General features: G+C 39.2%; 1 protein-coding gene across 11 annotated transcripts in view; it reads right to left on the reverse strand.

Moving 5' to 3' along the window:
• MTMR3 (myotubularin related protein 3) overlaps window positions 1–15,289 on the reverse strand; it is a 140,815-nt gene that overhangs the window by 15,116 nt on the left and 110,410 nt on the right. For all 11 annotated transcript variants that reach the window (XM_041729319.1, XM_041729318.1, XM_041729321.1 and 8 more), the window contains 6 exons: window positions 12,769–12,865; window positions 10,209–10,322; window positions 4,944–5,149; window positions 4,282–4,413; window positions 3,181–3,292; window positions 86–281 (listed from right to left, as the gene is read on the reverse strand). In XM_041729319.1, coding sequence (XP_041585253.1) covers window positions 86–281; window positions 3,181–3,292; window positions 4,282–4,413; window positions 4,944–5,149; window positions 10,209–10,322; window positions 12,769–12,865 — 857 coding nt within the window. The remainder of the gene's footprint in view (window positions 1–85; window positions 282–3,180; window positions 3,293–4,281; window positions 4,414–4,943; window positions 5,150–10,208; window positions 10,323–12,768; window positions 12,866–15,289) is intronic.

Genomic DNA, 15,289 nt, shown 5'->3' on the forward strand with positions numbered 1-15,289 from the left:
ACTACGATAAAACTGATCATAAAGCCCTCCAAGGTTTCTCCCACTCATAACGAAGTACCAAATCCTACTCTTTGGATGCACCTACCTCTATGGTTCGGTAATATGGATCCAGCAAGAGCTTAGCCAATGCCACAATCTGGGGGGTGCGATCCCAGCCATCTGAACAGTGCGCTAGTACTGGCCGCTGATCACGATCCACAGCGTGCACTACCAGAAGTGCCGACTTCAGAAGCACAGACAGGTGATGGAGCCACTTAGTGCTTTCAAGGGCTGAGAGCCAACTATAAAAATAAAAACAGAAGGGGATAAGGAAATTTGATTTTTATGATTTACTGCATCATGCCAAATACCTGTGAAATTAAAAAGCAATTGCCAAAGATCTTTCCCTCCAAATAAAACACTGCCAATACAAACAAATCTGTCCTTATGAAGCATGTACAAAGATGAGAGGCTCAAGCCCTACTATACAATAGATGACAGCTTTAGAGATAGGACAGTAATAGAATTTTTGTTACAGAAATCTTATGCCTAGTTTCTGAAAATTAATATTTCTCAGTCTGTGGTAGTTACATACCCAGTATAAGAAAAGTAGGGTTTTTTTTTTTTTTAAGATTGATTTATTTGACAGTGTGCACATACAAGTAGCCAGAGCAGCAGGCACAGGAAGAGGGAGAAGAAGCAGGCTCCCCACTGAGCAGAGAGCCCGATGTGAGGCTCGATCCTAGGACCCTGAGATCATGACTTGAACTGAAGGAAGACACTTAACTGAGACACCCAAGTGCCTCAAGAAATGCAGTTCTTTCTGGAGTCTTCTGAAGGAAATTAAGCCACTTCTGATATTGTAAAACAGAAAGTACTTACATTTAATGATCAGCAACTATGCCCAACAAGTTCTCAAAAAAAAAAAAAAAAAAAAGGTATAGAAAACACACATACAGACGTATCTATAAGGAGATGTAAGCCAGATGAACAGTGCAAACAATAGCACCTGCTCCCCACTCTAACACCTGCCACCAAAGTCTTGAATTTCTATTGACTGGGGCGCCTGGGTGGCTCAGACAGCTAAGTATCTGCCTTCAGTCAGGTCATGGTCCCAGGGTCCTGGGATTGAGCCCCACATCAGGGCTCCCTGCTCAGGGGAGCCTGCTTTTCCCTCTTCCTCTGTCTGCCTCTCCCGCTGCTTGTGTGATCTAATAAATAAAATTTAAAGAATTTCTTAAATAAAATAAAATAAAATAAAATAAAATAAAATAAAATAAAATAAAATAAAATAAATTAAAAAATAAAAAAAGAATTTCTATTGACTGAAACTGGGTGAGCCCAAACTAATGACTCAAGACTCTCACAAATTAGTATACTAATGGCTACATGGTGTTATGGGACCTAACAGAGACTGGATTCAGCAGGGATCTAGAAGAACCTTTTTTCATAAAGACCTTCAGAAAGTATCAGATCTCAAGAATTACCCCTTGGAAGTAATCATAAGCATATCACACTTGGTTTTTAACTATGTTGACATTTGGTTCTTGTGCCCTGTCATGAATTCTACTCCCTACACGCAATACCACAAGCTCTGATTTCTCCAAAATGTGATCAGATTTGTAGTTCCACGGCCTCAAACAAGGGTTGAGAGGCTTGCGTATAGCTGATCTCACCACTACCAGGGCTTCTTTTTACCCTCAAAGAAGTAGTGCCTAATGACTTGCTGCCAATTACAGGCAAAACATCACCCTTTTCCTTAATAAAATCCCCACACTTTCATACGGACCAGGTGAGGACCAATTGCATCTTTCTGACTCTAGATTTTAAAAAGAGCTTTCTAAGGCTTTTTAAGAAAGAATTCTAGGGGTGCCTGGGTGGCTTAGTTGGTTAAGCATCTGCCTTCAGCTCAAGTCATGATCTCAGTAGGAAGCCTGCTTCTCCCTCTCCCTCTGCCTGCTGCTCCTGCTGCTTGTGCTATCAAACAAATAAATAAAATCTTTTAAAAAAGAAAAGAATTTTAATATATGGAAAATATTTGAGATCAGGTGGTACTGATTCTATCCCTTTCATCATTTTAAAAACAGGAAAACTGATACCATACTGATACCCATAATAATTAAGCAACTTGGCCAAAGTCACACAATTAGTGGCAGATCTTCTGAGACCTCAGCCAGGCTCTTTCTATGACCTATCTCTGGGGAAGAGAGCACTACGTGCTGGTTTCTATAAATATGTAGCAGATACAAGTTGCTCATCTCCAAAGCAGAGCAGCAAGCTCATTTCTTTGGTCAGGCTTTTTCTCCCAAAGACAACTGCTTCACCCTTTGGGCTGATTCCAACTGTGATGAATCTAATCATTTACTACCAGGAGTTAGTACAGGTGGTTCAGGCAGCCATTTGATTGAATAAATCAAGGAATTCCACAAAATTTGATGTGATCAGAACTACTGAACAGAACCCAGGGAAATAGCTATGGGCTCCAGCACAAACATCAGAAAAGGGAAAATTCTGTCTTCTCTAGCACCATTTCTGGCTTCCTGAAATAGTAAAACAGGGGCTTTTATATATTTATCTGTCCATATTTGTTTTACAGAGCAGTCCTGCTAATCTATCTTGTATTCAACCAGTTCCCTTGAAGGGAGGTGGGTGTTAGTTCACCTATTTCACTGCAAATGCAAACATTCATTTTTAATAAGCAATAAGAATCTGGTAATATCCTTAATAAATAAGAGGGGTAGTCTAGGAATCAGAAGCAGATGCAAAAGGAATTCACCAAATGGCAAGTTTAAAGAAAGTTTAATCCTTGTTTGCAACATGATGAATACATTTTGACTCCTCAAGGTAAAATATCCCACCCAGTTCACAGCAGGTATTACTACAGGATATCAGAAACCACAGGATTAAAAATGAGCCAAAAACTATGTAGAAGAGAAAGAAGAGGTCCCAGGAAAAACAAGAAGGCAGTGCTTCTGAAGACTGAGGTGGGTTTGTGCCCTACATCTTTAACATTTCCAAGGGCTAGATTTTTCTCTCAGCATCTTTTGTGCTGCTGTGCTCCTAACACAGAAAGAAGAATGCCCGCGGGGACTGAAAGTAAAGCTGAAGTGTACCAGGAAAGAGAAAAAAAGACACCTTTCCAAACTCATTTAAAAAAAAAAAAAAGCCAAAGCAAAATTAAAGCTAAGGCCAATGTCTTACTTTCCCGGATCTGGCATCTGTGTGCATAGCAACCGAAGAGACTGAAAACTCCTCCTAATTGAATGAATATTTGCCATCCCCATAAACACGACTTCACAGTTCGGGTAATACTCTGCAGAGAATAACAATAAAGAGAACAAAAATATGTTGAATTTGAAGCCCACATGGCCAAATTTAAAAGCAGCAAACAGGCTATAAAGCAAGTCCATTATAGCTGCTGACTAATGAAACTGCAATGTTTTGATGCCTATTAGTACAGTCCTTTTATGAGAGGAAAAACATTGCTTGAATTTTAGCTGTTTTTGCAAAAAGGAAATTTAGATTTGTGAAGATATGGACATAAACAGAAGCCCTTATTTTTTAAGAAAAAGATCTATAGCCTTCCTCACCTCAGGATGACTTCTTGGGCCAAAATTTACAGCTCTGGACTCTCTTGAAAAGAATCTGGCAGGACAGTGCGCTTTGTGCATTCACATTTGGCCTCTGTACCACCTCTTTTAACTTACGGTTGAGGTGGCCTCTGAAGGAGGAGTGTGGAGCCTCTACCCGCTCCATCAGCACACACCTAGCACTAAAGGGGCCCCTCCCTGGACAAAGTCAGCATTCAAACTGTAGGGCTGCTATAGGTCAGGACAAAGGTGCACTGCTAGAGTTCTAAATTTACTGCTTCAATTTCCACCTCAAGTTTTCTAAGTAGAAGCCATGTGGGGAATTTTCTGTGAGGTCAGTGATGAGTAAACCGACTGTCAAACACAACAAAAAGCTTTTAGAAGGTTGGGATATTGAAGCCACTAAAGCAGCAGCTTCCAAATGTGAACAAGCCTTATTAAAGGGAGAATTTACTTTATCACCCCTATCATATACTCCATTCTGTCACAATGACAAGAAAGACCACCAACACACTATCACCTAAAGGTTGGGAAGGAAGATTTTTTGGTTTTACCGCACCTCCTCCTCCATTTCTTCCCTGAAAAGAAACTACTTTTCAGGGAAGAATCTAAACAGCTTTGCCATTCATTTCAAATTGAGAACTAAGACCACATTGGGCATGGGTTGGACTCACGATAACAGTGTCAGGGGACAAAGCACCATATACCTCACCTGGGCATTCACAGCCTCCTCCTTTGGCTCGGTTCGCCACAGCTGCTGCATAGGAGCGTGCATCCAAGATCAAAAGCTTCTGTGGTTGGATGGCTAAACTTTCCGCTCCTGAAGCATTTGACAGAGAAGAATCTAGGAACATCAGGAGCGGGGATGAAAAACTAAATGAATCCATTTCTCCCAGAATTGTGCAAAATAAGAACCAAAGACACCTATTACAGTACCAAACAAAAAGCAAAATCCCTCAATTAAGTGAACCCCCCCCCCCCAACCAGAATCCTTGATACACAGAACTTCTCTCTTTATCTTCCATTTTGCCTACAGTCTCCTTTATCTCGTGTCTACATGTATAGTCTTTTAAGGAAGCCTCATGTCTCTTGCCATGGTCTGGAGACACTCCAGATCCCCTATCATATATACCCCATTCTGTCACAATGACAAGAAAGACCACCAACACACTAACCCTCTTAAACCAGGTCTAAAACAGTCTTCTGGTTCTCTGTCAAGACCTATGATTCCTCAAATAATCCCATTAATTTAAGCTTCACCCTCTCTCTCCTATGAAACAAATTCTCTGTCTTACAAGGAAAAGGCCATTTCAAGAAAAAGTTCTCACAAATACTCTAAAAACTTGCTGCCATTGGGCCCAGGAAGCATCTTACCAAACTCCACATCAGAAAGGTCTCCCGCATTGGGAAAGTCTCGAGAACTGTTCCTAGTCGACAGCTTGCTGCCACTAGATCGGGAGTCAGAGGCACAAGCTTTGGCTACTGACTGCACCAGGTGCTCATCATCAGCATTTCGCCAGCCCCACCAGCTGACTTCTGGCTGTCCACAGCGGGCAATGACAGCTCCATTACTCTGGTGCCTGTGCAAAGAACAAGACACAACAATTGCATCCATCTCAGTGGCCCCATTTCAAAGCTCTAAGCTCACACAAAAAGTAAGATAGTAGATTTTAAATGTCTTAATGAAGGGCCTGAATACAGGTAAGTGATGGGTTAGCTTCAAGTCTCCTCAGGGCAGAAATCTTCTATAGCAACAAGAATAAAGAACAAAACCTATCTGGATCTTTCTAAAAAATCGTACCAATTGATAGACCTTTGTAGAATTACCAACAAAATGATAAGCGTATGCTCTTTAAAAAAGCTAATATTCATAAAGTAAACATCTAAATCTTTAAATTTACTTTTGGAAAATCAGGTGACAAGTAATCTACAAATACTACACCAATTCTGCACTCAATAATGAAACATTAATCTCTCCTTTTTAATACTGTACCCGAATATCCTGGCATAACAGATGCTGTCACAGAAAAATTTGTTTTCACAATAACTTCTGAGGGGCCACTACAGCAACTGTGCACTTATGGTTGGCTTGGGGATTCTTTTCAAAGTCCCAAAGTTCTTTCCAAAGGTATCACCTTTGGGACTCAAACACTTACCTGGCCCACAGTGGACTACTCTACAAAATCCCCTGAGACTTCGTGACTCACAAACTGCTCTTACTATAGGCAGATAGCTCAATGCACCAGCTACCTTTCCTTAAGCTCTTAAAATGAACAGCATAAAACCTCAATAAGCCATATTCTGATCATTTTTTATTTTTTATTTCTTTTATAGGTCCTTTTTAAAAAGTTAAAGACCACAAATTTTCCTCAAAAGTCTACTTTAAGATGATACTAAAACCCAGTCTTTTCCTAGTTAGGAATTTAGGTAGGCAATTTTAGCAATTAAAAAGTAATAAAAGTAGTATTTGGCAATCAGGAGGTATAAAGTTCCAATAAATCCTACATGGATGAGCTTGGAGTATGTTATGCTAAATGAAGAGCCAGTCACAAAAGGCCACATAGTGTATGATTCCATTTATTAGAAGCGTCCAGATTGGGCAGGTCTGCAGAAACAAAGTAGATTACTAGTGCCCTGAGGCTAGGAGGATTGAGGAGGCAATAGGGAGTGACTACTAATGGGTCAGGGGTCTCTTCTGAGGTGGTACAAAATGTACTAAAATGGATTGTAATGATGGTTGCACAACCCTGTGAATATATTTTTTTTAAAAATCACCAAACTGTACACATTAAAAGGCTGAACTATATGTGACAATCACTAAGTTTTTAAAAAGTTATAAAAGTAATCGTTTCATTATAAAACTAAATTATCAGAGTAAGAAGTCAGTAAACAAAAATTTTAAATGCCCCCAATTTTATCTCCCAGAGAGGAAGTGTCCATGTTCTATCTCCCACTAAAATGTACATACAGGGATGCCTGGGTGGCTCAGTGGTTGAGTGACTGCCTTCAGCTCAGGGTATGATCCTGGAGTCCCAAGATCGAATCCCACATCAGGCTTCCCACAAGAAGCCTGCTGCTCCCTCTGCCTGTGTCTCTGCTTCTCTGTGTCTCTCAAGAGTAATTAAAAAATATTTTAAAATAAATGAGCGAAATAAAATGAAATGTAAATTCAGGGGGTGCCTGGGTGACTCTGTGAAGCATCCAACTCTTGGTATTGGCTCAGGTCATGATCTCGGGGTCCTGTGATGGAGCCTTACACAGGGCTCCACACTCTGCACAACGTCTGCTTGTCCCTCTCCCTCTGCTCTTCCCCCACTTCACGTGTTCTCTCTCAAAGTAATATAATCTTTAAAACAAAAAATCTTAGTACATACATTCATACAACATATAACATATGTGTGAGACAGATGTAAATAAAACATATTATTGAATCTATTTGTCATCTTCAAGGAACAATGTGAGAAAAAAATTTGCTTTTAATCCTAAAGCTCACCAGCAATCAATGAAATTCAGCAAGAACCATATTCCACTGGAACCATCCATTTGCCTGCAATTTTTACATCCTCCCAGACAGAGACAGACAGGTAATGGAAAGCACTTGTGAACATGCTCAGTTGGCTCACCTGCTGAATGGAGCCCAACTGTAAATAAAACCTAATTCCTAAAATGCCTACTAGCATATATAGTATGCATTGGAAAACAACGGAGCTGACTGATGTCAACCTTTACAAAAGAGGCTGGCAGGATCTTTCCTGAGCATCCTCTTTCTCCGCAATGCTTCTCAGCAGTGCCCAAGAGGAACAGAAGATGGCACTCTTCAGCTTGGATCTTGGGTTTAAAGGGTCATGGCATTTTAACAGCTATATTCCAACTGAGCTGTTGCAATAAGCAGTTTTCTGCAGTCTTCCAAAATACTTTAGATTGCATGATCAAGAACTAAAACAACACAGCTAAAAATCACTAAAGAGCATTTCTACCATTTTAACAAACAAAACCAGGAAAAAGTTATAAAAATTAAGATGTCCAATGGATGAGTCCCCCCCTGAATACTAAAAGCTTCAATTTTATATAGAAACATGTAAATGTTTAAAATATCCTAAAGTTAGTATTAGGCAAGCTCCCTAAAGGACAAGAAATATCTAATGACTACTCAATGCACAAAGGGGGTTGCTGTAATTTGCACTACAGATGGATGCCCTCTGTACTATCTTGCTGTGTTAGAGTAATCTCTGTCTTCAATGATAAGTCCAATTAAACACTCTCTCATTACAGTAGGAAAAAAAACACTAATCGGATGCTAGTTCAGTGTGGTGCTGTCAAATAACTGCTGCTAGCAACCTCAGGAATCATTACTGTAGTCTATAGACAATTAAATTCAGTAAATGTATGCTAGATTCAGAAGCATTTTGCCACCTGGGCTGGCAAAGCAGAGAATGGCAGACTATCCCCAAAATATTCTTCAACATATCCTTTACAAAGCTCCCTAATAATTTAACAATGCAGTTTGGGGCTCAGAGATACAAGATACATGTTCCAAAACAGAGGCGAGTTCCTAGAAAGCCTATCTGATTTTGTGTAGACTATACCAAAAACTTTCTTCTTTTTTATGCCAAGGATCGATCGATCGATCTTCCTTTCTTTTCTTTCTTTTTTTAAGATTTTATTTATTTATTCATGAGAGACACAGAGAGAGACAGAGACATAGGCAGACAGAGAAACAGGCTTCATGCAGGAAGCCCGATGTGGGACCCCATCCCGGAACTCTGGGATAATGCTGTGAGCCAAAGGCAGACACTCAATGGCTGAGCCACCAGGTGTCCCTATGCCAAGAACTTTCATTTGTAATCCTCTGAGAGCAGATTTCCTTGGAGAAACTGGAAATAAAAATTTCATTTATTTATACACTATGGTCCCTAAGAAGGGCTAGGGAAAAAAAAAAAAACCTCATGGCTCATGCCCTCTAGAATAAATTTTAAAAGGGAAAAAAGGTTTCCCCTGTTTATTCTAAGAAGTTTTTCTTCAACTTGTACTTAACGAGACTTCTCAACCAACAAGGAGAATTCACCTAAAGTCCCATACTTTGAAAAGGATAGTCCATCCTCCCTATGCTCAAAGTCTACAAAAAAAAATCCCTACAAACCCTACAAAATGCCAGGGCTGATCTAACACAGCTGTTGGCCACAGAGCAGCAGCTGGCTGCTTTCCCTATTTGAGCTGGGCCGATCACTGATAAGACGCAAATCCTTTCAGCTTTCCCTGCTCTCTAATTCCTGTGTCATCCTTGCCACTTGAGTGATAGGTAAATTTGGTGACCTACTTTTCTAGGGGTGTCTGAAAACAACAGTGATGAAAATTGAGATTGAAAACTTAATGGATTCCCTGGGCCAGAAACAAACACTTTTTCATCTCTCTCTATTCAGGATGGCCATCAGAATTTGCCGTCAGTGGACTAAATGAACAAGCTGGTTACCTCAGTGGAAATTCCACAAGGAGATAAATCCCTTCCTACTATCCTCAATATTTCAATGGAATGCTTCCTGGCATAAAAATCTCTAACTAAGCCCCACTGGTTTGGCCCAAATTCAAGGAAAGCCCAAAAAGTCTGTAAGCTGGAAAAATGAAATGGAGAATGTAAACATTATATAGAGATGACATCTGAAACAGTTTCAAAATAAGAGGGAATGACTTCTTTAAATCCTAACATGAGTCCTTAAGAAGTGAGCTATTCAATGAATTGTAAAAAGCAGCCCCCAGGAATACAACCTACTCCATGTACCGCTTAGAGAAGCCTAGTGTTTACAGATTCATTCAGTTGGCACAGCATACCTGTAAAGTAGAACATCATTCCTATTTTACTAATTAGGAACAAGCCGAAGTTAGGGAATTTATTCAAGGTGTCTCAGCAAGGAGTATCAGTGAAAAGACCTGGACTCCAAAAACTTGTGCTTGCCACCATGCCACCATCCTCTTCTAGAACTTGCCTCCCTTAGTTCTCATGCCTTTGATCTCTAAGATCTTTTATCTAGCCAAGCCCTAGCATTCTAAATGCTCTCTCTCAAAACAGAGCCCTTTATGTGTCAAAGTTTCAACCACAGAGACAATCACAAATGACTCAACTCTCACTTTCTGGAACTCCTCTCTCTCAATTCAAAGGCCAAAATGGAAGTGAAATGTAGTAATACATTATCTTCCCATAGAATGTTGGAAGGAGGGATGCCTGAGTGGCTCAGCGGTTGAATGTCTGCCTTTGGCTCAGGTCATGATCCTAGGGTCCTGGGATCGAGTTCAGCATCAGGCTCCCCACAGGGAGCCTACTTCTCCCTCTGCCTAGGTCTCTGCCTCACTCTCTGTGTCTCTCACGAATAAATAAACTTTTTTAAAAAATGTCAGAAGGATCTTAAAATAGCAAGACTGGCGACTTATCAAATTTTTCTTATCACTTGAACCATCAGCAAGTGTTCTGGATGTGGTAAGGACTGGTGCATCACTGGAGAGTGGGCTTTAACAATAAGGAAGCACATAATTGCCTGGGAAGTTCTCTGAACCCTTCCCTTCCTCCCAGGTTAGCAGCAGCAGAGCAGCAAACCATATGCAGTGGCAGTAGCACCAACCGGGCTGGGCCCTGCCAGGCTTACTTACCTGTAAACGACAGCAGGGATGCGCTTCCAGGACCTGAAGCTTGCTACACTCTCTAGTTCTTTGTCGGTGATCCAGGCAGGCACTATGAGCTCCTGTGGATAGCTACCACACAGCCTAACAGGGAAGGTGAGAAAAAGAGAGTAGGGGAAGAAGACAGGGTGGGAAAAGAGGGAGAGACACTATGTGAGTCAACATAAGGATGTTGATCAAACTACCCCAGAGCCAGTTAAAAGGCAATAAAGAGCTTTAGTTAAGTCTTGGCCTACTCAGCAGAACTAGCTGCCTTAGGTGCTTATGTACATACCATGTGATACTATCTTTAGACTCTGCCTTTGGGAGTTTGGTGATCTTAACATCAGTGATTAAAAGGAGTCTACAGGCAGTTACTTCATGTAACTTTGTTTTAACAAACATACAGGTAATTTCTTAACTAGACAAAAGTACACAGTTCAACTATAAAAGCAGAAGTCTGTCATCTCTACCAGACCCCCTTACTCTTTCAGGCTTCCAAAGAGAAACATGTGAAGAAGGACAAGAGCCGACAATTTCAGGTTTCTAGAGACCTTATAGAATTACTAACATATTATTTGATGGGTCCTAATTATAGGTAACAGGTGCAGGCATAGGTATGTATAAGCAGTACCATAAGTCAGGACATTTGTATACACAATCACAGTCCCACTAGTCCAAGTTAGTAATGTGAGTAAGCTGTTAATCATAATTTCTATAAAACATACATCAGAATTATATGGAGGGTGGGGAGGAAGTTGTTTTCATTAGGGAGGAAGCCAGTAGCTACATGCTAGTCAAGCTGGTGCCCCAAAACGCAGGGTTTTTTTCTGATAGGTGTTTTTACCTACAGGACAGTGTCTCTCTATGGGTATCTCAATATTTTTCAACAGTGAAGGCAAGACCTTTAATCCAAATCCTAAAATACACAAATTCCTCCTTCTCCTGCGCCACCGTCCTCTGGCCCTAGCCTACCTAATGCACTAGGGGAAGAGGCGGAAAACACAAAGTAGCTTAGGAATTGGGGGTTTTGATCATTCTGCACTAAATATCTTCATCGTGTTCTCAATTTCCAGAAGATTAAATATCAGGAATTTAAAAGCCACTGAACCAGGAGAATATCTACGACCAAGAGTAGCTCTATAAACTTAAGACCCACGAATTCCTAAAAATAACCTGGGACACTGTGACCATAGTTAATATGTTAACCATGAGTCTTGTTCTTTTGTCTTATTTCTTTTATCTTGTTTAAAACTTAAGAATAAATTTAACTCTCCTTCTTTGTAGTAGAAAGAACTTTCCAATGTCCTGATGATTGGTTCTGAGTAGATAGCGGACTCAAAGACAAAAGTTAATTTTCAAAACCCATATTGAATCGGGATTTTGAAAACCAAATGGCTTTTGAACTCAAACTTTTTTTCAACTAGCTTAGCTTAACTCAGTTTTCTGACTTCACCCAATATTCTGATCATTATATTCGTTTTTTAAGTGTTACAGTACATAGTAGTCACTTCTTAAGCAAATACTAGCTGCTTACATGTAGATAAGCAGTTTTCCAGCATAGGAAAGGAGGGTTACACATAAGTAAAGTCTGTGGCAGTCTCAGGGTCTCAGAGGCCTCTCTCTCCTCCAGTCTCCACCTCCATTCTCTGCTTTGACTTATGACTGAGAACAGGTCAAGGAATGACAGGTCTATAGCTCCTGTTTCTTCACAACACCCCAGGTTTTTAATTCCTTGACCAAGGTCCATGTTAAGAGCTACATACAGTGACCAGCTATAGTTTTTTCCAATGAAAAATGAAATGCTGATGGCTACTCACAAATACACCAGGAAAATGGTTATTGTAATATGAGGGAGTTCAAAAAACATAATGATTAATGTCTCCAACTGCTAGAGGGAATCTTAAGAGGAGGAAAAATACTAATTTAAATCTCCTGAACAATTTTGTTTTGTTTTATAGCAATCCAGACCACCAAAATCATACTAGTTAACTGTCTGCCCCCACACCAAAGTACTTACACCTTCTAAGGAAAAAAGTAATGGGAAATATTTAATAATGATTATATTAATATTTAATGATTAAATGGTCATAGCTATGATGTTAGAAAGAACAGAATACTACTTATGCCTATTTCATAGATTCTGGAGTAAAATTAGTCATAAAAACTAGCTTCTAAGTGTTTTATCACTGGTTTGTGAGATCACTGATTCTATCTCCCATGTGACATCAAGTGGTGATGAGACCAATGGACACTGCCTGCCTACATGTGAACACAACATTGTCTAGAAAATGCACACACCAAGAAGAACAGAGGCATGGAGGGGATAGAAAGGAAGGTTCTAGAATCCTATGAAGCATCACTTTCCACTCCCAGTGTCCAGCAATGGGAACAGAAGGCTCAAGAAGTACTTTGAAGACTGTGCAGTTAGTTTTAATAAAATTCCATTGAAAGAAAATGTGTAAGTTCAAATATTCTGCCACATGAGAATTGACATTTTTGCAAAGGCATTGGCTGTGAAACACGGTCCACAGGCACCCATACAACTCACTTGTACTTCTCATTGATGTTGGAAATTCTCCAGGCATTGTTCATATCAAAACCCATCCGCTCCACTTCGTTTTTAAACCTTGACGTTACATGCTCCCCTAGGGGGCAAGGACAGCAAAAGGAAAGAAATGAATATCATTTATGCAAAACAGGCAGAATAAAAGTATAGCTACCCTGGCTCAGTTACATAAATAAAATAACATATATTTAGTTTTAGTTTAAAAAGTCCCTGTCAGGATAAAACTATATAAAGGAATGAGGAAATTTTTAACTGAAATATAGCTGATACAATTATGTTAGTTTCAGGCATATGACATAGTGATTTGACAACTGCATACATTATGAAATGCTCACCATAAGTGCAGGTACCATCTGTCACCACACAAAGTTATTACAATAGTACTGACTATATTCCCTATGCTGTACTTTATATTCTTGTGACATATTTTTTACTTGAAGCTTGTACTTCTTAATCTCCTTCACCTATTTTCCCTATCCCCAACCTCCCTCCCCTTTGGCAACCACCAATATGTTCTCTGTATCTGATTGAGTCTGTATCTATTTTTTTGTTTGTTCATTTTTAGATTCTACATATAAGTGAAATCCTATGGTATTTGCCTTATTTCACTTAGCATAATAACCTCTAGATTCCTTCCATGTTTTCACGAATGGTAAATTTTTTTATGACTCAATAATACTCCTGTGTGTGTGTGTGTGTGTGTGTGTGTGTGTATGTATACATATGCCACATCCTTCTTATCCATTCATCTACTGATGAACACTTGGTTGTTCCTACATCTTGGAATTTTGATCAAGAATTATGTTATCTCATTTAATCACTACTACCAGCTCAGAATGGTTATTACCAAGTTCATTTCACAAAGGATAAAACTGAGACTGAGCTTACTAAGGCATGTTTGTCTAGTCCCAAAACCCAGTCCTCATTATACGGACTACTCTCCTTTTCCACACTCACAGTATACCTAAAAAATAAAATCAACAAGTTCACTAAGAATAGTAGTAATTGAAATCTCCGACTCCTCATCAGAAACCTTATGGGCCAAATTTCAAAACTTGAGTTTTCTGGAGTTTAAGATGGTATATGTACTATAGTATTAGATTAATGCTCTCAACAGAGTCTACTAATCAAACATTAATATTTTCTACAGTAAAATGCATGGATAGTTCACACTAAATGGAATAAGTAAAGCAACAAATAGCTTCATGTCAGCTCAGATCATATCAAGCCACCAAATAAAAATCTTTTGATTTTCAGAGTCTCACAGGTTACAGAACTGCAGATAAGAGATCACAAAATTGTAACTGCCAGTACCCAAGAACCTCAGAAAACACAATGCTACTAAGTAAAGTGCTAAGCATTTGTAACATTCACCCAAACAAGTAAAACCCGCCTACATCTGCTAATGAAATTGGCTTTCTCTTCCTAAAGACAGCAAGCAACAAAGGCGTAAGTGAACCTAACATAAAAGTCATTAAATCTGAAATAACGTTCTTCCTTGAAAACACAGAGTCCTAGGGCAGTAAAACAAATAAAAAACCACTAAGCATTATCTCTAATATGTAGTGTTACAGGCTGTAAAATAAATGCTGGTGGGGGCTGGGAGAAACTACAATAACAAATACAAGCATAAAGCAAACTGCTTTGGTGATCAAAGTATAAAGCTTTGCTCTCCCTGGGAAAGGAGCTTCAGAATAGGAAACCGCAATTACTCAAATGAAGGACAATTCCACAAAACTACTTCCCATTTAAACTGCTTTTCTTGAGCTTAAACTAGGTATTATAGGTTTCCTGAAGGAGAGTTATAAAAAGATGAGGTGCAGAGATGCAGGAAGAAATAATCAGCTGAATACATCCCATTTTGGAAAAGTTTTAGAAGTGATGTAGGCTTTCAAATAGGAAAAAAGCTATCTGAAATGGGGTGGCCATCTGTCTACAAACTGCAAGTAATAGTGACCATCAAGAATATTAAAGAATCCTTCATTTTTTAAATTGCTATCTAAAAACTAAAAAACTATGATAATTCATTAATTAATGAGATTTTTCCCACCTGTGATAGAGCTCCAAGTCTTTGCAAAAGGTAAAAGTACTTTAATTAATGACTTAACATTAGTACCTCCAATCTTAGCATAAACACACAGATACCCTAAAAGGTCCCTCTAATTTTAAAATAATCACTGACAAATCACCATCAGCAGCAGCAATTTGCCCAAAGAAATGCTTAGAATCACTATCAGGAGCATGAAATTCTGAGCTACACACAAAGAAATATATACTGTGTAGCAAGCATAAAATATGTCACCAAGTTCCTTGAAAACAAGGGAGTTTTAATCACCTATGTATCTTCTAAGATAGAGACTTCCTAACTTTGAAAATGACCATCACAACCCACAATAAGAATTAGGTTTTACATAATTCAATACAAGTTTATTTTTAAGAGTTTCACAAAACTACCCACCCTTACTATGTGTGATGCATTTTGATATTTTCATTTCATTTTGTA

The sequence above is a fragment of the Vulpes lagopus genome, chromosome 14, assembly GCF_018345385.1.
Source record: "Vulpes lagopus strain Blue_001 chromosome 14, ASM1834538v1, whole genome shotgun sequence".
In the NCBI taxonomy this organism is placed as follows: Eukaryota; Metazoa; Chordata; class Mammalia; order Carnivora; family Canidae; genus Vulpes; species Vulpes lagopus.